At 46.8% G+C, this 22,125-nt stretch overlaps 1 protein-coding gene and 1 long non-coding RNA gene across 7 annotated transcripts in view; one reads left to right on the forward strand and one right to left on the reverse strand.

Moving 5' to 3' along the window:
• LOC135808887 (CUB and sushi domain-containing protein 3-like) overlaps positions 1-10,316 on the forward strand; it is a 122,225-nt gene extending 111,909 nt beyond the window's left edge. For all 4 annotated transcript variants that reach the window (XM_065322126.1, XM_065322128.1, XM_065322129.1 and 1 more), the window contains 2 exons: positions 7,723-7,826; positions 9,565-10,316. In XM_065322126.1, coding sequence (XP_065178198.1) covers positions 7,723-7,826; positions 9,565-9,606 — 146 coding nt within the window. In that variant the 3' untranslated portion in view covers positions 9,607-10,316. The remainder of the gene's footprint in view (positions 1-7,722; positions 7,827-9,564) is intronic.
• LOC135808886 (uncharacterized) lies at positions 208-6,935 on the reverse strand. Of its 3 annotated transcripts, XR_010552142.1 has the most exons (6): positions 6,760-6,935; positions 4,749-4,906; positions 3,764-3,839; positions 3,149-3,234; positions 2,751-2,804; positions 208-1,196 (listed from the first exon to the last, which is right to left on the reverse strand). It is a non-coding gene; the product is annotated as an uncharacterized LOC135808886 (long non-coding RNA). The 3 variants fall into 3 exon arrangements; XR_010552141.1 differs by lacking the exon at positions 6,760-6,935 and having other exon boundaries at positions 4,749-5,808; XR_010552140.1 differs by lacking the exons at positions 3,764-3,839; positions 4,749-4,906; positions 6,760-6,935 and having other exon boundaries at positions 3,149-3,275.
• Positions 10,317-22,125: the final 11,809 nt, after the last annotated feature.

A 22,125-nucleotide genomic window follows, 5' to 3' on the forward strand; every position in this document is an offset into this window, starting at 1 on the left:
AGTTGGGCGAGAGTATGATGTTCAAGTAAAACAATACTAAAGTGCCGTAACGTGAAGAAAGGAACGTAGCGCACAAGTTAACGAGAGAGCTTGGAAGCTCAGGGCCCTACGCTATGCTTTTTTTGCCTTGATGACCTAGACAAAAAAAGCATAGGGATGTTATAAATTCTTTAAAAATTCCTTTTTTTTTTAAGACATAACCTGGGATTCGAACCCGCACTATCGCGCACCCTGCATGCACCCCCCGATACACTTCGCATACATACTAATTCTTCCAAGTTGCTTCACATTGTGATCTTGCATTTGAAAGCCCTACTAGTATTTGAATATGCATTGTGGCCAGCCGTCTTTGATGGCACGGTACGGTAGGGGATAGGTACGGGACAGGTACGATCGACGGTAATACGACACCGTCTCCCGTACCGTACCGTACCATCAAACACAGCTGGCCACATATAGCTGCCAGCAATATTCAAATAGGGCTTTCAAACGCAAGATCATAACGTGAAGCAACTTGGAAGAATGGGTATGAATGCGAAGTGTATGGGGGAATGCATGTAGGGCGATAGTGCGGGTTCGAATCCCAGCATATGCCTGAAAAAATAGGAGAATTGAAAAATTTATAACGTCCCTATGCTTTTTTTGCCGTCAGATACGGATAGCGCCAGGCGTGACACAAACAAACACACAAATACCAAATTAAAGCTGTGTGGACCCTGGCTAGCGCCAGACGTTACTGAAGTAACGTCTTCTGCATAGCTACGGGAATGAAGATAAATTCACATACAGAACACAATATGCCCAGATACGGAAATTTAAGTCAAGATTAGCAGAATATACACACATGCAAACACACACACACACACACAAGCGTGTGCACACAAACGCAAACACACACACACATATACACACACACACACACACACACACACACACTGTTGGCTGCTATAATGCGATGGCAGCCTAGACAGAGGAAACAAAGTTTACACAAACAAATTCCTACTCTTTCTCTTTCTTTGTCTTCTTCTTCTTCCTCATATTCAATTCAAGGCAGGCTCTTCTATTTTTTTTGCTTCGGCCAACCTCGTTTTGGGATCTGACCCACTTTATTGGGGCAGTACAGGTACCCTGAACCTGAGAGTGTCCTTCTGATGTCATCGCTCTCCTACATTTTCTGCACGTCTATATTATTCTTTCTACGAGGACAACAGAAGGACAGAAACAAAGACATCCACACCATTTTTAAGACTGCATCTTCCAAAGAACACATCAAAAAGCAAATTCTACACACCAAGCATCGGTTCACGCCGTAACAAATCTCCACGCCATGAAAAATTCGATCGAATGCCTGGTGGGAGATGCTTTTTAAAAGGCTTGCATACATTTTTCACAAAAGACATTGTTGTGGCTGCCACCGGATTCGTACAAGAATATGTCAACTTCTAATCAAGGACTGTAATAAGTTCTGCCTTACGTATTAAAGGGGAAGTCTGCTGAATTTTTTTAATTTCAGGACCCGTAGAGTTTGGGGCGCTGAGTCGAATGTTCTTTTCCGAGGAGGCTGCGGTCCATGGTTCGTCAGATACGCCCAATCGAAAATGAGCGAAAGCGAGCACGCAGTCTACCTGATCCAGGTGATAAGGTCACAGTGTGCAGCCAGGTAGCCACACCATCTATTTGTGTGCAAAATGGCCAATATTCGAAACGCGTTCGATTTGAGAACCATCTGTCGCAGCTTCTTCGTACCAAGAGCATTCGACTCACTGTTACAAGCCCTACGTACCCTGTGATTTTCAGCTCGGCAAAATTTGAGGATACCCCGTTTTTAGCCGTTTCCGAGTTGGACTTTTTACATCCGCTGGCTTCTGCGTGCATGCCATAGTCAACAAACATACGGAACATTACACTACAGTACTGCCGGGCGCCGAAGAACGGGGTCAGAGTTCTAGCCTAGCCCGTTCTTATTTTTGGCGAACACAGCAGTTTCGTTCATATTCGATGGTACAGTCTTACATGTACATTTATGCAGAGTTATACGTCTGAGTGTACATCATATTCATATTGTACATCACGTTTCTACCTAGACCGTTCTTAAAAAATAGCGAAATCATAGCCTGGCCGTTCATCGGCGGTCCGTTCTTCGGCGCCCGGCAGTACTGTAGTAGTAGTAGTACATGACTACACCCGCACTGCTGTGCTAGCGCTACGCGAGTCGTGTGGTAGATCTAAAATTAATGTACAAGAGACTAGTCAATACACGGACGTGTCATGTACTGCACCCGGTATGTAGTTAGAGAAGGTGTGCTCCTCCGGGCCGGTGATTGTGCTTTGAGAAGGAAATATTTTAGTTTTCCGCTTGGAATAGTCCAGCCTCATTTATGCTACAAAGATGAGTCCACAACCGTGACAAGCGACAAAACCGCGAACAGCTCCCGGACCTAAAACGTTCAGATCCCGAAGTGTTGTGATCCTTGAATCGAAGAGTCGTGTCCGTGGTTCCAAGAACCTGCATTGTATATCCAATCGAGCAGCGTCCGAGCTATGTTTGCACCAAAAATCGTGAAATTTTCCACTGTATCATGGAAATGCCACACCCTACAGTCCCGCTGTTACCATATTTTACCGGTATAAGTCGACTTATTGAATTGAATTCAGTGCAAACAGGAATTTCGGATAATTGACCGTTTGGACAGTTGACATTCGGATAATCGGCATTCTACTGTAATCCTAGTGCATGCAATGAAACATACTTGACTGTTGGGAGTCTTGCTGCGTCAGTGCAAATTGGCAGTTAATGCTAGAAGCTGCAGTGAACAACATCACAAATAGAAAATAAAGAAAAGCAAATACAACTGAACTTTGATACTGGAAATTACAGATCTGCTGCCCGCATCCACATGTCCATATTCTACATGTGCGATTGATCCTGCAAGATCTTCACTGCCCGTCTAATTGAGGATGGCACCCCGAATAGAGCGGACCGCTTCTAAACCAATCAAAGACCCAGGTTGTTATACTCCAGCAACCGGGCAAAGACCTGTCACCCATCCATGACCCATCAGCCCATCTCCTTATGCTCACATTTTGGTGTAGTAGTTGAGCACCTGTCCTTCCTTCATCAAGTGGATATCCTAAGCATGTGACTTACCGCTGGTATATCTCTGCACATCCATCTTGACTGGTTGTCAAGTCCCTTTCCGGAGAGGTAGAGTGGATGGTAGGGTCAGTGCAGTCCTGGCCACGCCATGAGAAAGAAGACCATCAGGAGAAGGCCAACATCCTCCCTCTGGGTCGTGCCTTGATACCTGCAGTGCAGTGCAGTAACATTAAACTGCAATTGAAACTGTCTCCATGCCATTGTTAAGCCCAGTTCACATTCGACGGGGCGCAACGGGACGCGACATAAGGATCGACGGGAAACGCCGGGACGGTCACCCCGTCACGGACTGTGCCTTATGACTCGCACCATTCGCTGTTGAACATCGCAAAGACTGGAGCATGTCGTGTCGTACGAATTGTACAAGATTTTACAGCTCACCCCAGCCGTCACAGGCCCTTACGTCCCGTACCGTCAGCGTTGCGTCGAAAGAGAACAGGCTTTAGAAAGATTACGTGTTGGTATGTGCTCCTACTTACACACAAATATACAAAAGGTATATAAAGAGAAAGCATGATCCACCCCATCATTGACACCAACAGCCCGGCACAAGAGCAGCAGCACCTGCATTCTATTAACCCAAAGTTCATCTGCGAATATACTCACAGAGTCGTCTCCTTTACTGTGCCCGACCTTGGAAGAAAACAACACAGCAACGTAGTGTTGGTTTCGGTGAGGGCTTCTACGTTCACACGAACACACAGAAAAGCACAATATATTTCCAAACAGACGCCAACTAGTATAACCAAACAGCAACGACAACACCACAAAGACCTAACAGTCTCTTGAGCACAAAGTGTCTGGGATAAAAAAAAGAGCAGAACTTCACCATCGACACTGGTATTATAAAACTTTCTACAACTGCTGCAGAGGCAGCAGCAGGGTTCTAGTGCCCGGACCCAAAGCTCATCTGAGAATTTTCGCCATTGATACAAAGCAACGACCATGGTAGCAGCAGAGAGTAACAGCAGCAGCCGTTTGAGCAGCAGTATCAGCAGTCTCCAGCTTCAAGGGAGTGACCTAGCAAATTTTACAGTAACATGAAAAGTGCAACTGCACTCTTTCCGGCACCAAATATGCCATGCTGTCCCCCGCTGCAAAATAGAGGACAACTCTCAACTGTCGCCAACACCTTGGCCCAGAGGGAGTCTTTCCTTCGACATTCGCCCCGGCCAAAGAAGGTCAAAACCCAAGTGGTGTAATCATGTATCTGCTTCTCCTATCGAGACACTGACAAGGCTTGTATAGGCATGATAAATTGATAATACTGTATGCATATAACAAAGGCAAACGCACAAACTCACGTCCATGCACATGTGCACGGACGGTGTCGTTGGCGTACACACACACACACACACACGCGCGCGCGCTCACGCCCGCGCATGCACAGGACAAAGGCATGTGCAAAGGAGCATGCTCATAAAAGCACAGGACAGGCACACGACTGATCTATGGATGTATCACGACATTGAAGGGACGGAGCTTGCAGCAAGCCTTCACCCTCTGGAGATTCCTGAAATACATAAATACATGTCAGCAGTAAATAGTTGCAGCATAAACATTTCCACGGGGACTGTGCAGCTTCACTAACCTTAACTTCAGTCTCCCCAGAATGCAGAAGTCAGACAACGGCTACGAAGAGGTGCAGGAAATTTGAACAACTGTTTCAAAAGCAGTCCTCCAAGCCTTCTGCACCAACAGGTGATTCAGTTCGTGCTCTTATACCATCCTGGCAGTTAGAGACATTTTCTAATAACACGAAGAGCACAATCATCAAGGTGGGCAAATCCTCAAGAGAGAGTGCACCCTAACTTACACTACAAATCATTTACTGGACACTACTGGACAGAGCGTCCAGTCCATTCAGTCCAGGGGAGAAGAGGCAAAGGCATAGGGCTCCTGAGAAGATGAAAGGGCAACACATTATCATTACTACATTAATTTTATTATTGGGGGCAGACGTCTTCTCTGTAAAATATGAGGACGAAAGGCACATCAGTACTCACATCCCTGCTCATATCACTGCTCATCCCTGTCCTCTACGAGGGCAATGCATTTGGGGCTGAAACAAGTATACAGATAACTCGCAAACCGATCGTTTTATTAAGAGCGCAATCGATAATCGTTAGTGTTCAAAGCGAATGCAAACGATTTTTTATGCATGCATACCAGTGGCAGTATTCTAGCCCTTGCACTCCATCCAATTGTGGATACGAGTGAAATCGTGTACTTTCAAGCGCAGTAATATTGATGCGTAGCTATGAAAGAGATCGGGAGTCAAGACGGTATCTTTTCAATTGATTCGTTGCGGAAGTTGGTGATAAGAGCTTCAAGCCAAAGGGTGACGACAAGCCTGATTCTTCGTTCTAGAAACAACAACATGAACTCCTCTAGTTCATATTGATAAAGCCTAGTTCAAATTCGACGGGACGCGGCGTAAGGATCGATGGGAAGCGACAGGACGGTCTGACGGCGTCCAATGTGAACACCAGGAACGGGAACGCAACCGTACTACCGTACGGATCGGGAAGCGACGGGAAGTGTTGGATCAGTTCAACTTTTCATACCGTAGACGGGCATAGACGGAGACGCAAGCGTACAAAACGGCTGCATTTTGAGTGAGAACAGGAGGCGGCGTCGTGCGCCATCCACTCCCGATTCGTACTAGGATTTTTTTAGGATTTCGAACACTGCGCTTCCCATGATAACTCGCAGAATGGCTAACACGACTTGAGTTGAATTTTAGCAAGATAAGATCTCATGTCCAATATGGTATTTAGGGATAGTTTAGGAGAATGACAGATGAACTGTTTTATCATTTCCTAGGGCTACTATTCGAATGGCACAACTTTCAGGGCTACTTTTTTTGTCTCCATGAAAAACTGGTATTGTGAACTTGATTTCGCTTCATTCAAAAAGAAATAATTGAAAAGAAGTCCCGAAAAACAAGAAATTAGGTCCGAAAGTCACCCCGTCACGGACTGTACCTTATGACTCGCGCCGTTCGCTGGAGAACATCGCAACGACTGCAACATGTCGTGTCGTACGAATCGTAAAAGATTTTACAGCTCACCCCAACCGTCCCGACAGGCCCTTACGTCCTGTACCGTCAGTGTTACGTCAAATGTGAACTAGGCTTTAGACCAGTCAGATGTCTACAGGTGTCGACACAATTGCCTGAAATGTTTACAGAATACCAAACACTGAGCGGTAGCCTGGGTATAGAGTGTTTGACTGGTGGCCACAGCTAATGTAGCAAAGGCATCATGGAATTTCTTCATAGTCTTGTACTCGAGGTGCACGACTACAGCCGGAAAGAATCTATAATTATGAACCAACAATTATAATTGATCTCAATGTCTCAGTACTCATACTCCTTGTCAGTTTTGTGCTAGATTGTGCACGTCTGACTATTCGAAATCTGGTTTAGTTGGTGGACTCGATTGCATAGCTTGTGCCCACATTTTTCTATGTCACAATTATATTCATCACTAAAGAGATTGGTTGATCGCGCGCTTGGAGTTATTGAATGATCGTTTCAGCCCTAATTTATTTTCACCCTGGCCACAGCACTAGGCGAAATTCTCTGACACGGCCTTTACCTGCATCCACTGCTCTTTTGCATCACGACGAAGGACATGCAGGGGTTCTCTCTGAGCAGAGGAAAGTAGCCATCGCCACCACCACCATCACCATTCACCGACAATACTAGAGAGACTATTTTCCCCGTCGTGGGTACTTCCAATAAAGTAATTCCACTTACATAGGTACCGTCAGCGGCGCCACCATGTAACTTGTTCCCAACAGTGTATTCCTATCGTGGGTACTTCCACGGGCAATAAATTCGGCTCGTGCTGTCACTCGCAAGCCATCATAATAATAATTCCTATACCTTCCTTGCGGGAATTGCCTCTGCAAACAAAATTATTTCAATGATTGGATTAATTCAGTTCTTTTCGTTCGTGCACGTCACGCCGGGTGCACTGCGCGCGGCCCATCTCCGCCCGTACATTGTTTCATCTTGTTTCATCTTGTTTCATCTTGTTTCATTCGCGGCCCATCTACGCCCGTACTTCGAGTTTCATTTGGTTTCATCTTGTTTCATCTTGTTTCATCTTGTTTCATTTTGTTTCATTTCGTTTCATCTCGGCCCCATCTGCGCCCGTACATTGGCGTTTCATCTTGTTTCATCTTGTTTCATCTCGTTTCATCTCGTTTCATCTTGTTTCATCTGTTTCATCTGGGGGGAAGACGGGCCCGTCAACCTTGCGCATTATACAATGGATTTCGTGAGTTTTATTTCTTAGGCTACCGATGTTGATGTGGGCGATGGTTAAGCTCTTGATGGGTGAAGACGGAAAATCAGGCACTGTTTGACTATGAATGTCTCCATGCTGCATGTTCATGTGACTGCTACTCATTTCTATTACGTAGGCAGGGAATGATACATCACCATGGCTGGCTTACAGAAAAGGTCAGTGTGCTTTAAACACATTGTGTCTGGTTTCCGACACTCCAGTTCCATCATACATTTTGTTCATCATTTCTGCTTGCTGTATTGTCAGACATTCGACGCAATTCAAGCAGTGCAAAGCTTGTTACTCGGATAAAACAAGAGGTCCTCAGCACATATGGGAGCATCCTCCAGGCATTATCGGATCTTCAAGTCGTAAGTTAATTGCAGTGTTGCTGCCAACATGACGAGACCACATGTTCACAGTCCCAAAATTCACTCTTGACCCGAAAACTGATGGAAAAAGAGCCTCTCAAATGTTGACAGAAGCACCAAAGATTGTGCTGCATCTGTAACTGTATAGCAGTATGGTTGAATAGTCTTGTGATGAAACGAACACAATTTATCAGTAATGGAACGTTCTTGACGCTAACGAAGGAACGAACGAATATTCTTTATTGATAACTCTTGGTACTGCAACTCCCCGTGTTGGTGTCTAGCGCCTGTGTTGAATCCTGGTTGTAATAGCACTGCAAAACTAGACATGACAAGTCTGTGTAGGTTCACTTCCTGTGATCGGTTACACCGAGGATGCCCTCTTCAGTCGAGGACTCGAGGCACGACGTACTTGTGCGGAGTGTGTACATTCTACCTTCACACAACAGCGCTGAAGCACGAATGTCGCACTTGTACACACTAGCACCAGGGAGTCGTCATATCTTTGACGACTCCCTGGCTAGCACCTTGCCTGTGGGCTGTCTGTGCGTGGCCAGCAAACTGAAAATTTTCAGTTCGAATATTCGTCACCTCACGAATGTTCGATTATTTGGAATATTCATATTTCAACGCTATTGAACACATTCATATTACTGTACACATCGGGGAAAATTGACCATTGTTGGTTGTGTGAAAGAGGTATCCTTATGTGGATGAAGATTGTTCAGCAGCGCTGAAAGAGTATGTGATGAATATGGATGCTATAATGTGTCAAACAAAAGTGTAAATATCAAACCTGACAGTCAGTTCTACACACACACACAGTAAACCTTCAGTATGATCATAGTGCACTGCCTGGATATACGATGGTATGGGGTATAAAATACTATTTTGTTAAACTTAGAAGTTGCGACTTGGGCGGTAATAGTCATGAAGTTGATTGTTCCAACTAGGAACACACGCTTCTTGCCGAACTTGACACTTGACTGACTCACGACTGCCATCCGGAGCACACGGGAAGCACGTCGCACCTTCCACTCGGCAAACCTGCAAGAAAGCACCACTCCCTGCTCAATACACAGTGTTTCGAGGAATTCACCCCTCATCAGTTGAGCTTGAGTAGGCTGAGGAAGATTGTGCCTGAAAAGCACCACTTATATACTGCTCTCCGGGCCAAACCATCACCAGGGATACAAACTTACAGAGACGCTTTGTTTCCAGCGCGACAAACACCTCGTGAAGCTCCAGGTAGCAGTGTGAGTCAGAATCGCTCATGGAGTTGTGCTAAACAGACGTTGAGAGCCAGTATAGCTATTCGCAACGCTGTCACCTCCAACAAATAGTCGCACGTCCGCGTGAGGGACAACAATACGAACTCGTGTGCTCCGGTTGGCAGTCGTGAGTCAGTCAAGTGTCAAGTTCGGCAAGAAGCGTGTGTTCCTAGTTGGAACAATCAACTTTATTTTGTTAAAGTAAAGTAAATTATCGTGTCCGTTCCCAAAGGGAACTCACGACGGCCGCTTACACCCGGTAAACCCGAGCGGCTGTTTTTGTTGCTGATGCATAATGCTACAGGAATCATTTGTCCTCAGGTAATGTTGTACAGTACCCCGGACATAAATCACAGATTTGTATGCCCTTGCAGTTAAGTTTCATGTATACTGAGGTTGTACTGTATTGTGTTCAGTTTCACATTATTTCTATCACAGTGTAATCGGCCTTCTCCTTTTCCCTACAGGTTGTGACCAATTCTGCTCAGAAAATGCTATCATGGAGCTAGACATAACCTTGCATTGCCCTGCAAGCCATCTCTGAAACGTTTGAATATTTTCGGAGCAATGTCACAGTCCCATCTGCCACCCATAGCACTCTCCAGAGTGTATCAGTCTATGCACAGTAGTCGCACGTCACCGCATAATCCATGCACAGTAGTCGCACGTCACCGCATAATCCATGCACAGTAGTCGCACGTCACCGCATAATCCATGCACAGTAGTCGCACGTCACCGCATAATCCATGCACAGTAGTCGCACGTCACCGCATAATCCATGCACAGTAGTCGCACGTCACCGCATAATCCATGCACAGTAGTGGCACATCACCGCATAATCCATGCACAGTAGCCTATACACTGTAACCACACTCCATCCTATGACGGTCTACACAGCATATTCTTAGTTTTGCTTGTATCATGTGAGTGCACAATGTCTGCTCATAGTCTCACACCAGCAAACACACTACAGTAGCTTCATTAGAAGAAAAAAAGATAATATACACAATCGGGGTTTTTTTCTTCCATTTCTAAAAGCTATTCACTTTATTTCAATTTCGCACCACTCTCGCAGAATCTCAAAACCTTCAACGGTGTTTAGTTTTAGCCTGCCTATTCTTATGAATATGTTTGCTTCATTTTGATTTCGTTTTCTATCGTTTGAGGCGGTGCAATTCGTATATCTTGTGTTGAAACTGCTGTCGTTTGTTTCTTTGCACCTATCGGTATTGCAGGAGCATACATAGGAAGTACAATGAACAGTTTGGCGACAAGGAGACAAACTTTAATCCGAATCGATAAATGATATGCACAGTCATTCTATGCAATCATGCATCTACACACATCACCCATGGAACAGTTTGTGGGCTCAAGAGCCCGGTCACACATGCACTGGAGTTCCACTTCGGCAGCGAGGTTTTGCGACAGCGAGCCTGGTGCCTCTCCAGCGAAACCACTTGCAGATGGTCACACATATGGCTGCGTTTACATACAAACAGGTCAAACTCCTACTTTGGCGGAGAGGGGAGTGAAGTGGACTGTGGTCCATACGGTACGGAAAATAGACGAGGTCAATGACTATCTTGCACGCATCATTTTTTTTGTTTTGTTGCATGGAATTCATACACATACAAATGTCTCGTAGCAAGTCCAAATTAGGGAGGTTTTGCTCTACAGAATTACGTATAAAAATAACGTAGGAACTGGACGTAATTTTCATACGTAAAAATCTGCGCTGTTGGGTTTCGCTCTACGTGATTTCTCCACGGCTGCTAAACATGCCTTGTTGCTTTGGAAACGCATTGGCTGCATGCGCCCACCGCATATACTATGAACCGAAACCGCGTTTTCCATTTTATTTTGCACGTGGTGTACATGGTGTACATGGTGTACGGCATGTGTACCTTGTGTTTCGCGCGGCTTGAACATTGCCATGCATGAATCCGGAAAATTCGAAAATATTTCAAAAAGTCCTATGGATGACCCAACGTAGGAAAGAGCTTTCCTACGGAAATCCGAGAGAGATTTACGTATGAAAGTTGCCCTCGCTCCCCGGCGCGTACGACATACGGATTTTCATACGTAATTACATAGAGCGAAACCTCCCTAATCGTCGTTTTTTCCGATGAAGCGAAACCGCAGAGTGCCGCTCCCAAACGTTTTGGAGGCAGCGGGTTTGAGTTTCCACTGCAATGGTAGTTCCGCTTCTCGCAGTTGCCATGGTATTTCTGCACCTGCGGCGTCGCTTCAGCGGAACCGCTATTTTGAGTGCATGTGTGACCATGGTGACCGGGCCCTATGACCGTTTTCTTTTGACGGCCATCAGTAAGAGGCCAGGGAGTAGCCCTTTCCCAAAGGTGCTCTCTTAATTTGCACTTAGTGCTTTTCGCGTCCCTCAAAATATGCTGAAAAAGTGCTCTTTTTTCAGTGAAAACAGGCAAAAAGTGCTCTTTTTTCAGTGAAGCATAGCCATGATACATGTTCAGATATGAACCCAAGCTGAGAATTGAATACGCACTCTTCCATTTATGGGTCCACGAAAGGCAAAACAGGAAGTAAAGTAATAATATTACAAAAAAATGTATTATCTACGCATGCATCTACGCAAGCGTCACCACCAGCCAATTAGGACATGTGTCAAAGTATTGAACGTTTTCGTTCCCTTCAAAATACTACAGGGAATACTACAGTTCCTCGTCCAGCAGCTGGACGAGGAACTAGAACGACTCTTAACCATAATGACAAAGAATGGCTATCCAAAGACACTTTTAATGAAACTCATCAACCAGAAACCGACCTTGGAAAAGACGATTACTTTTGGACCAGAGAGATGCCCTGTGGTACTACGTTTGCCATGGGTTGGTGCTGGTTCTTCGCGCGTCGAGAAGGAGGTGCGGAATATTGTTTGTTCCTCTTATCCGTGTGTCAAATTGTATGTCATCTTTGGGACGACCCGTGCGTTCAGCGTGAAGAAGGACGTTCTACCTACCCTAATTATTATTATTATTAAAACCATGTCCGCGTAGGTGGCGGGGGTGCCACTTTCGCTTATGCCATTCAGGATTGATGTCTGAAGAGTAATACGATACAATAAAATGACAGAAGTGACGTCAACAAAAGCCGTTAGCAACAACACCAATATGACTAATGGAAAACTTCATCCAAAGTATAAAATAAAATAGAATATGCATACAACATGTCTGGTCAGTCCTGTTAGGTGGGGCGGGCTCCACGCCATGCCTGTCGGTCCGCTGCCATTGTGCGGACTGCGTCAACATCTAGCGGCTGGTGGAGGGTAAGTCCATGCCATGATAACAGTTCCGTCTGCAAGACCGTTACCAAAGTCGTCCGAGGTCGACCCCTGAAGCGTTCAGTGCCCTCGTCGTTGGCCAGGCGAAGATACATATCCACTGCCAACTGTGGAGGAGCAGTTGGGGCCAAACGAAAGATATGGCCAGCGAGACTGTAGCGCTGCCTTGTGATCATCTCGCTGATGGGGACAGCTCCGCAGCGCTTATACAGAGTGTCATTGCTAATTCGTTTAGGGTACCGCATGTCGATGATGCTCCTTAGCTGGGTCCTGTGGAACGAATCCATTCGCGCGAGCTCCGACATCGGTAGGCCCCAAGTGCCGCAGTTGTAGGTAAGGACTGGGATGACGTAGGCGCTGTAGAGCCTCAGCCGAAGACCTTCACTGATCTGGCGCCTCCGGGTCCAGATCTTGAGGAGTGAGTTGAAGGCGGCGGCGGCCAGTTGACGCCTCCGAGCAGCATCTTCGGCGTCACCCAGGAGGGAGCCTAGTTTGCGGACAGTACGCCACGTTTCTTGGTTCCTATCGGGAAATCGGGCGACGGTGGTATGCTCTGTCTTGGAGGGATTAACGTTCAGGTTCCATCTCGCAAGAACTGCTGGAGCTTGTTGTTCAACTTCACTGAGAAACGTCTCATCCCGGCTCACAAAATCAACATCGTCCGCGTATGCGATATCCAACGGCAGGTCATTGTCCACAGCAGGGCGAGATGGCAGCTCCTGTCGTAGGTCCCGGAGAGCAGCCTCCAGGTAAATGGTGAAAAGCACTGGAGAGAGACTGTCCCCTTGAGGGACTCCGATATTTGTCTTGAAGGAGCTTTTCGATGCACCTTTCACACGAGGTTCAAGCCAGGTTTCAGTCAACAGTATACGGATCATTCGGAGCTCACTTTCTTGGAGGAAGGATTCAAGGATCCTCATCAGGACATCGCGGCGGACAGTGTCGAATGCTTTACTCATGTCAATTCCCAATATGTGGATGGACGTATTGAATCGCTGCATCATACTACATAGCCATCTATGGCACCACACCACATCACTTGTGCTGCGGCCACGACGAAAAGCACTTTGGGATGTAGCCAGGTACTGATCAACCGCTGGCTGTATCCTCTTCAGCACAATCAGGGACAGCGTCTTTCTCAACGCCGAGAGCAGTACGATAGGGCGCGTACTAGTAAGCGGCCCTAGTGGTTTACCGGGCTTCTGCAGCAGTATTAGGGTTCCTCTGCCAACTTCGAGTGGGTCATGTGTCTCAATAGCTCGGTTCAAGATGTCGGAAGTCATCTCAGCGACAATGGGAGGACTGTACTTGAGTAACTCTCCGGAGAAATGATCAGGGCCTGCCGCTCTCCCGTTATTCAGGCTTTGGAAGGCCCTCCTAACTTCGGCCGATGTGATTCGATTGGGGAGAGGGCTGGGATCACCTAGGAATTGTGGAATGTCAGGGAGGGATTTATCATGGAATTGGCTTTCATAATGTTTGATGATGAACGCCTGCTGGTCTGCAGGGTTGATAACGACCCGCTGCTTCTCATCATGAATAATAGGCTGGCTGTACGGTTTTCGCTTCAGTAGCTGGACAGCACGGAACATCTTTGCCCCACTATCATGCAGTCGCTCCACTTCCTCTGCTTGACAATCCAAGGCTCTCTTGGCATTGTCAGATGCGATATCACGAATTTCATGCATTGTGCGATTTCTTTGATTTTTTAGTGACTGTCTTTTCTGGTCATCCCTGCACTCTCCAATCGCCAGGCGAAGATCTTTCTGCTTGCGTGACAGCAACTCAATTTCAGGGGAGAAGTCATGGCGGTGATGTTGTCTCTGCTGAGTGCCGGCCGAATCCAGTGCTGATTTGCTGAGGACTTCAGATAAGGATTCCCAGACTGCTTGGGTGCTGTTGGCTTCTGATGACACGCTGCACTGGACCTGGGTCTCCACAGTTCTCTTGTAGGATTCCCGAATTGCGACATCTGAAGCAAGCTTTCCAGTGTCAGGGCGGATGTTGCCGGCAGTGGTCTTGCGTTGGTGATTACCCAGAACACCATAGAATCTCGACATGTCCAGTCTCGCCACAACTAGGCGATGGTCGGAGAATACATATGTTCCCGCATACGACCTTGCGTCTGTCAGAAGGGGACTCTGGTTCTGACGGCAGCAGATGTAATCTATCATATTGTAAACAGGAACACCTTTGCGTTGGTGATTACCCAGAACACCATAGAATCTCGACATGTCCAGTCTCGCCACAACTAGGCGATGGTCGGAGAATACATATGTTCCCGCATACGACCTTGCGTCTGTTAGAAGGGGACTCTGGTTCTGACGGCAGCAGATGTAATCTATCATATTGTAAACAGGAACACCGTACCCTAAGCAAAAGTAATTTAATCTATTTCTTTCAGTGCCGAAATTGTGAAAATCGGTACGTAGATAGAACCTTTCAGCACCTGGGCGCACGGATTCGTCAACATGTACCGTTGAATCTTGTCCCTGTAGCTGCACGTGGTTCTCGACCTCGGCGTGGCCGTCCACCGAAGTGTCCAGTGCAGTCTGTGTCTGAGGTGGACTTGTCCAAGTCCGCTGTGGATACGCTTGCCGACGCCTCCTCCTTTTCGTCGGGCGGAGGGCTGGAGCCAACCCAAACAACAGTCAACAAGAAGAAGAGACCTATACGGAAACCACCGAAACTGACATCTGGACAATCGAGCCCCGGACGAGTCACCAGAAGTCAATTGAGGAGACGAATTGATGACGAATCAAAAGAACCAATACTGGAAGTGACAACAACGGTTAATGTGAAGAAACGAGGTAGACCACGGAAGCAGGACAGACTGGACGTGGAGCAGCACACTGATCTCGACCGAGGCAATCGGAATTGCAGGGACGCAGGGCGTAATGGGAGAGATTCGCAAGCGGCAATATCGGAGGTGACAACGGCCAAGTCGTCGGGTCAGGGAAACGGTACCTCGGCAATCAAGTGTCACCTGTCGGGCAGTGCTAGTTGTCGTGAGTGGTATTCCGATGATGTATTCTCTGTTTTGTCGCGTGGTAGGTCTTTGTTACATCTTGCCGTGTTGGAAGCTTTGTACATACGTAAGTTAGACCCTGAGCTTTGTGTTCAGAAGGAGAATGTGTTGTCTTTGCAGTTGTTTGTCACTGTTCGTCGTGAAGGTGCGAAATAGATCTCTTGATATTTCTCTCTTTTTCTTGTCACTACGTTTTTGTCACTTATTGGATTTGCATGCTGTTTTCTTGATTCTTCACATCTATTTTTTCGTGTCACTTCTACACATAATTGGAGTGATATACTTCTGAACTTCTTTTCCTTATAGTTGTAGTCTTTTAGCTTATTTCCATCATTCCCTGTAGTATTTTGACAAGAAGGGAACGAAAACGTTCAATACTTTGACACATGTCCTAATTGGCTGGTGGTGACGCTTGCGTAGATGCATGCGTAGATAATACATTTTTTTGTAATATTTTCTGCCTCCGTCCTACTTTCAAATTAAAGTAATAAGGCCAAACTAAAGAAGGTGTGTGGTTCGACTAACATGGACATTTTTTTTACGGGCGGGCGGGCGGATTTTTTTTTTTTAATATATTTTTTAGTACATTGGAAAGGCTTCCTGTCTGAAGCCTTTCCATACTGGTACTCGATGTTCCAGTTTTGTGACACGAGAATGGCACGAGAATTAGTGTACCGCTGAGTGTACCGCTATACACGTGGTCGACACGTAGTCGACACTTTGTTGATACTTTTTTGACACGTGACCCCGTCAACGGTCTGCTTTGTTTTTTTTTTTTTTTTTTGTTTTTTTTTTTTGTTTTTTTTTAGTACAGTACAATTTTATTGAAACAAAGAAAAATGATGGCACCTATGTACAGGGGATGGCCCACGCCTGCTTTGTGCCAATGCCACTCGGTAAACGCCGATGTCGCGTACGACAAAGACGACTATCCCGTACGCGAAATAGTTGAGAACTGCATGACGTGGACCTGACGGCAAGGACAACTGCGAGGAGGCCCATTTCTGTACCCCTGACGGGAAGGAGAACTGCAGAAGTCGACGAAGTCGAACGAGGAGGCCCCTTTTCCGTACCCCATACTGCAAAGTGCCATTGATGGATACCTTTTGTACCTGGAACGACGCTGTCGCGGCGACTATCCCGTACGCGAAATAGTTGAGAACTGCTGACGTGGACCTTTTGCACCTGGAACGGCCCCGTAAACGCTGTCGTGTCGGCGGAGTGAATGTGCAGGGTACTAGGGTGAAAAGAATCGCTGCAAAGACGTCCCCTCTACTAGGCTCTAGGCCTTTGCCTTTGGAGACATCGTCGGCGAACTGAATGCGCAGGGCGAAAAGAATTGCTGCAAAGACGTCCGCAGTCTAGGCCTTTGGAGACATCGTGGGAACTCCTTCCGGTACTATACAAACTGCTGACGTGGCCGTGGACATGTACATGGAGAGTCATGGTGGGACTTCATGTACATGGATACATGGTGGGAATTCCTTCCGGCACCCCCGTACCGCAAAGCCAACGGTGGGGAAGGAGAAGTGCAGACGTGCAGGAAGACGAACGAGGAGGAACCAGGACGAGCGAGCAATGGCAGGACTAGCTGGACCGTAAGTAATAGCTGAATTGTGCATGACAACTTGACATCCATGCGGCACTCGCCACTTGCCACTGCGTATTTCTTGTCCACTAACAATGTCTCTCCTCTGCCCCCTGTGTGTCCACGGCCCTGTTTCTGAATTGGCCCGATGAATCGAATGTCTTCCGCAACTGGAACGGCCCCGTGAACGCTGTCGCGTCGGCGACTGAATGCGCAGGAGGGAAAATATTGCTGCGAAGACGTCTCCTCTAGACGACGGTAAGGCACCCCATTGATATGTTGCCAGTGTGTGCCAGGGTATCGCGCGATGGTGAATGAGGAATGATGAAGGGTACGGTGGGACTGTAGACCTGTTACCTTCTACTAACACGTTATCAGGTCGAGAGCGTATTGTACATGTAGTCACTCTCTCTATTCCTGTACTTCATTACGTTTAAGGTGTACGTATAACTTCTCAAAAAAATTTAATGGTCCACATGCACAGTCGTGTCGGAAGGGTACGGTGGGACTGTAGACATGTTACCTTCTAACACGTTATCAGGTGGAGAGTGTCTTGTACTCACGTTATCACTATATCAGGTCGAGAGCGTATTGGAGTCACTTTCTCTATTCCTGTACTTCATTACGTTTCAGGTGTACGTATAACTTTTCCAAAAAATTTAATGGTTCACGTCTTCAGATAGAGAGCGTATTGCACCCACTGTCTAGTCTCTGTAGTGCATTGAGATTTTGTTGATCGAACATGAAATGGATACACAGACAAGTACATGGCGAGATGTCGCCAGAAGAACGTCTTCAGGTAGAGAGCGTATTGCACCCACTGTCTAGTCGATTTTGTGGATCGCACATGAAATGGATACACAGACAAAGCAGGCCAAGTACATGAGAGAGTGGACGATGTGCAGATCGACACGGCCTGCGGGTACTTCATTAAAGTTACCCGTGACATAACTAGGATAAAAGTTAATCACTGCAAAAACATTGCCAAGTATGTGAGCACTTTGGACTTGACAGAAGAGTGCACGGGCGACGTTGACAAAACATACCGCGGTGACTGTCACTATCATGACAGCAGGGCACATCGCACGCAGCATCGCAGATCGTGTCGAATTGCGCATCATAATAATTGCAAAATTGCTCCTGTGCATGCAAGTGGATTTCATTGCACTTCTCAGTTTGGGAAATGCTCGATTATGACAATTCTCCGTGTGAGTGCACTAGCCCTGAACAGACATGTAGGTGAACCGTTTGTGGTGTCTCATAGCCTACCTCACGACCTTCTGCTTTCTTTCTTCATCACTTGTATCTTGCAGGTATATCATCCCGTGACGACCACATTGAAGTCTGAATTTGAAGTGTGAAGATGCTTCAGCAACCACATCGTACTTTTCCATTGCTTTCATTGTGCTTCTACTGTGCATGTGTGTAACTTGTGGGGTAAACATGTGATGACATTGTATGCTGGCGACACGGTCAGATGTTCATGCGTCTAACGTACACCTGCATGTTATGCATTGAAAAGGGTTTGCCACTTGCGATCCTGGGACGAGTATCAGGTCCGCTTTGTCCTGTGTGGGCTGTATCAGATTGCTGTTCACTTCTCTATCTGTTGGATATGTGACGTTCTGCAAGTTTCTGGTGTATGATGGCCACGTCCTTGCTTGTCACTTTGTATGATATTACATTCTGTATTCGCTGCTTCCATGGCATGGTCTGCAAACTGCAATCCTTGGGCAAATGTCATGTTTCGGCTATGTTGTGCTTTGGCCGTCAGCTTGTCTACACGCTGTAGTTGAATTATTTTTGTTTCACAACTGACTTCCTCAAGTACGGTGGCCACTGCTTTGCATGGCATTATACATGAAGAATTTCCTGTTTGTGTCGTGTGCATGTGCGTATGTGTGCGTGGCCACGTGTGTGTGCCGTGTGCATACACATGTTCGTGTATCTGTGTGCGAGGTAGCGAGGCGGGGAGGGCTGGTATGTATCAGTGTGTTATTGCAGTCGCATGGCTACATACAGTACATCGCGCGCGTGGTCATCATGTTTACCTTCGGGGTTGGGGTGGGGAGGGAACGGAAAAAGAGCTGAAATTATCCATATAAAAATCGCTCTGTGAGCGGTTCTGAAAAACCTTTACTGGTACTGCCCCGTCGTAAAAGTAAGAAATTAGAACTGGCCCATTGTCCCCCCAAATGCGAACTGATCCACCTAAATCGCGAATGACGGGACCCGAACGCACCAGTAGCACGAGGTTCCTAAATGTGGATGCAGATGGGGACGTTGGTCCGGACCATAGGCCATGTGCTGTACTAGCGGTAGGCTTCTCTATCAAAATAATAAATTATACTACTACTACTGGTGTTACCCTATGATAATTGCCGTGATCCTGTGCTCTCCCGACCTCGTGCTACTGGTGCGTTCGGGTCCCGTCATTCGCGATTTAGGTGGATCAGTTCGCATTTGGGGGGACAATGGGCCAGTTCTAATTTCTTACTTTTACGACGGGGCAGTACCAGTAAAGGTTTTTCAGAACCGCTCACAGAGCGATTTTTATATGGATAATGTAAATACACTGTATACGCGTATCGAGTAGACTCTACTACCAGCACAAGGCAGCAGTCGTACCACTCACTGCACTGCACTGCAGTACAACTACAACTAAGTACAAGTCAAGTCCAAAAGGAGCCGCCTGCGTCCGCAGACTCACGCCGCACAGCACGTAGACGTGGACGTGTTCAGTCCACGTACGTCAGTCACACGACAGCCCGCCGAAAAAAAGTTACGGTCGGGCTGAAATTGTACGGTCGGTCGGGTGAGTCGAACCACACACCTTCTTTAGTTTGGCCTAATATTATTATTAGTTTAGAAACCCACTTTTTACAGCATTGTGTACAAGCTTCACCAACTTGTTGCCCCCCCCCAAAAAAGCGGTGTGCCAAGGCCCATCGAGCACTCGGAAACTGTGATCGCATGCATGAGCAAACAGATATTAGCACTTTTTCAGCTAAAAAAGCTCAAAAGGGCGATATTCACCAAAAAACGCAATAAAGGGCGAAAGAACCGGGCCTTTTGAAAAAGGGGCAAAAGGGCGAAAAAAGGGCGAGCCCCTTTGGAAAGGGGCTACCAGGGAGTCGTATATACGACTCCCTGGTCAGAGCACATCACTGGGTGGTGGACCAAGAAAATCAGGGTACTAAACAGTTGATGTACAAAGTGAACGTACCGGTACACGTATAGAGTAAAACTTTAAAACAGTACTCACTACTCAATAGTGAAAAAGGAGAAGGACAAAATGTTACGAGTTATGACTAACTGTCCACCAACGTAGCCAGATCTTATAATTATAGTCAGCGAGTGCGACAAAATGGCACAAAACTGACAAGGAGTAGGACTACTGAGACATCCAGCGACCTGACACCTAGCTCCAACACTTCTCCAAGGCGCAAACCAACAACCTTCCAACTAATACTTGGAAGGCTCAGGTTTGGAAAGGTCCAAGAGGGGAAGGAAAGCGCAAAGAAGAAGAGCACGAGCTACGCATCACGGCAACAAACTCGGAATGCCGAAAGTTACTGGATGATGACGAAACTAGTAAGACTATTGGACATACCGGCCTTACTACAACTCGACGACGCAAAGCAACAGACCACCCAACTTGGGAGGCTCAAGTATTATTAACTAAACGTAGAAAGGGGAAGCCAAGCGAAGACAAATTGTAACAAACCGAAACGTCAACAACCTACTGAACTCCACTATCATGTATGATGGACTAGTTATGTACAATAACAAGTGGAGACGCTTCCTCGCCTTGGTTTAGACAAGCTCAGCCGCGACGCCAAACTATTTCGATTTCCTCTGCCGCTGCGAGTACGAGTAGACTCTACGACCCGTAGACCTACGACTACGAGTCGCTCGCACAACACGCTCTGGACAAGATCCGATCTCCTGTCGGTACGTATGCATTTTAGAGCACAGACGTCTAGACCTAAGTCCTTGCAAGTGCTAGCGCATATCAACAATCAACGAGTTGCTAAAACTACTTGTAAACGCAATGGGGAACGGGTCACTCGTTTTCGCTCTCATTCACGAGTCGCTAAAACTCCCTATCAATATCATACAACGAGGAAGTAAATACCGGTACCATGATATTTACGACCCACTCCATGCAGCCAACACAGACTCATAATCAGTCACACAGTCATCTGGTCTTCACTTCCGTTGTCGGTGAAAGACTTTTTATGCCTGATAGTGATAGCAGTGCAGTGACTGATGGTGCGAACCAGTTGCCTGGCCTTTGCCCGTTTGGTTGCACAGAGTCAGTGACTGTGTCGATATAGAGTAGGGTAGCGTAGAGAAGATGAGCGAAGCAGGCGCTGACCTCAACAAATATATTTTTGGTCAGCCGCAGATCATGCACTCAGCAAGGCTTCTGAGTGAAAATAGCCTTTTTCGGATCCACAGATGGAAACAGCTCGTGTATTCATGGTGTGGAAGTCCAGAAGCCACCTGCTCAGCTTTTACTAGTTATAGCAGGCAGAGATGGAAAGATGTTCTTTGTGACGGCAGCAGTGCAGCGCGCGCGCGCTGCTCAACGAAATATCGGTCACGGATATGCAGTCGTTACAATCTGCTGGTTACGGCTGAGCGAACTAGTTCATGGGTGAATGAACGGCGCAAGAAGACTACATCTGTCCAATGTCTTGTTTGATGTGTCGAAGAAGCAAGCCAGTTGTCTCGGCCGCAGAACAAGCGCCAACTTTACCAAGAAAAATGAATCCGGTTAGTGGAGGAGTTTTTTTCTCAGCCGATGCCTATCCTGTTTCCCACTGCAAACGCTGTTGTCATAACATTTCCAACACCTTTCTCTTGTATGTTGAAGGTGGTGTTCGTTGTCCAGCGAATTCTGCAGTGCCCGAGGACTAGGGTGACTCCAGAAAGAGCGAGCCACTATGGCGTGGCGGGCGGCAATGGTCCTAATTGCGTTCCTGGCACTGGCAGGTGAGTGAGCTGAGTGAGCTGAGTGAACTGTTCGTTTGTGACAACAAACCCCTCTCACATAATTCAATATGGAGTGAAATTTTTCATGCAGAGTCATAGGT

The sequence above is a fragment of the Sycon ciliatum genome, chromosome 2, assembly GCF_964019385.1.
Source record: "Sycon ciliatum chromosome 2, ocSycCili1.1, whole genome shotgun sequence".
In the NCBI taxonomy this organism is placed as follows: Eukaryota; Metazoa; Porifera; class Calcarea; order Leucosolenida; family Sycettidae; genus Sycon; species Sycon ciliatum.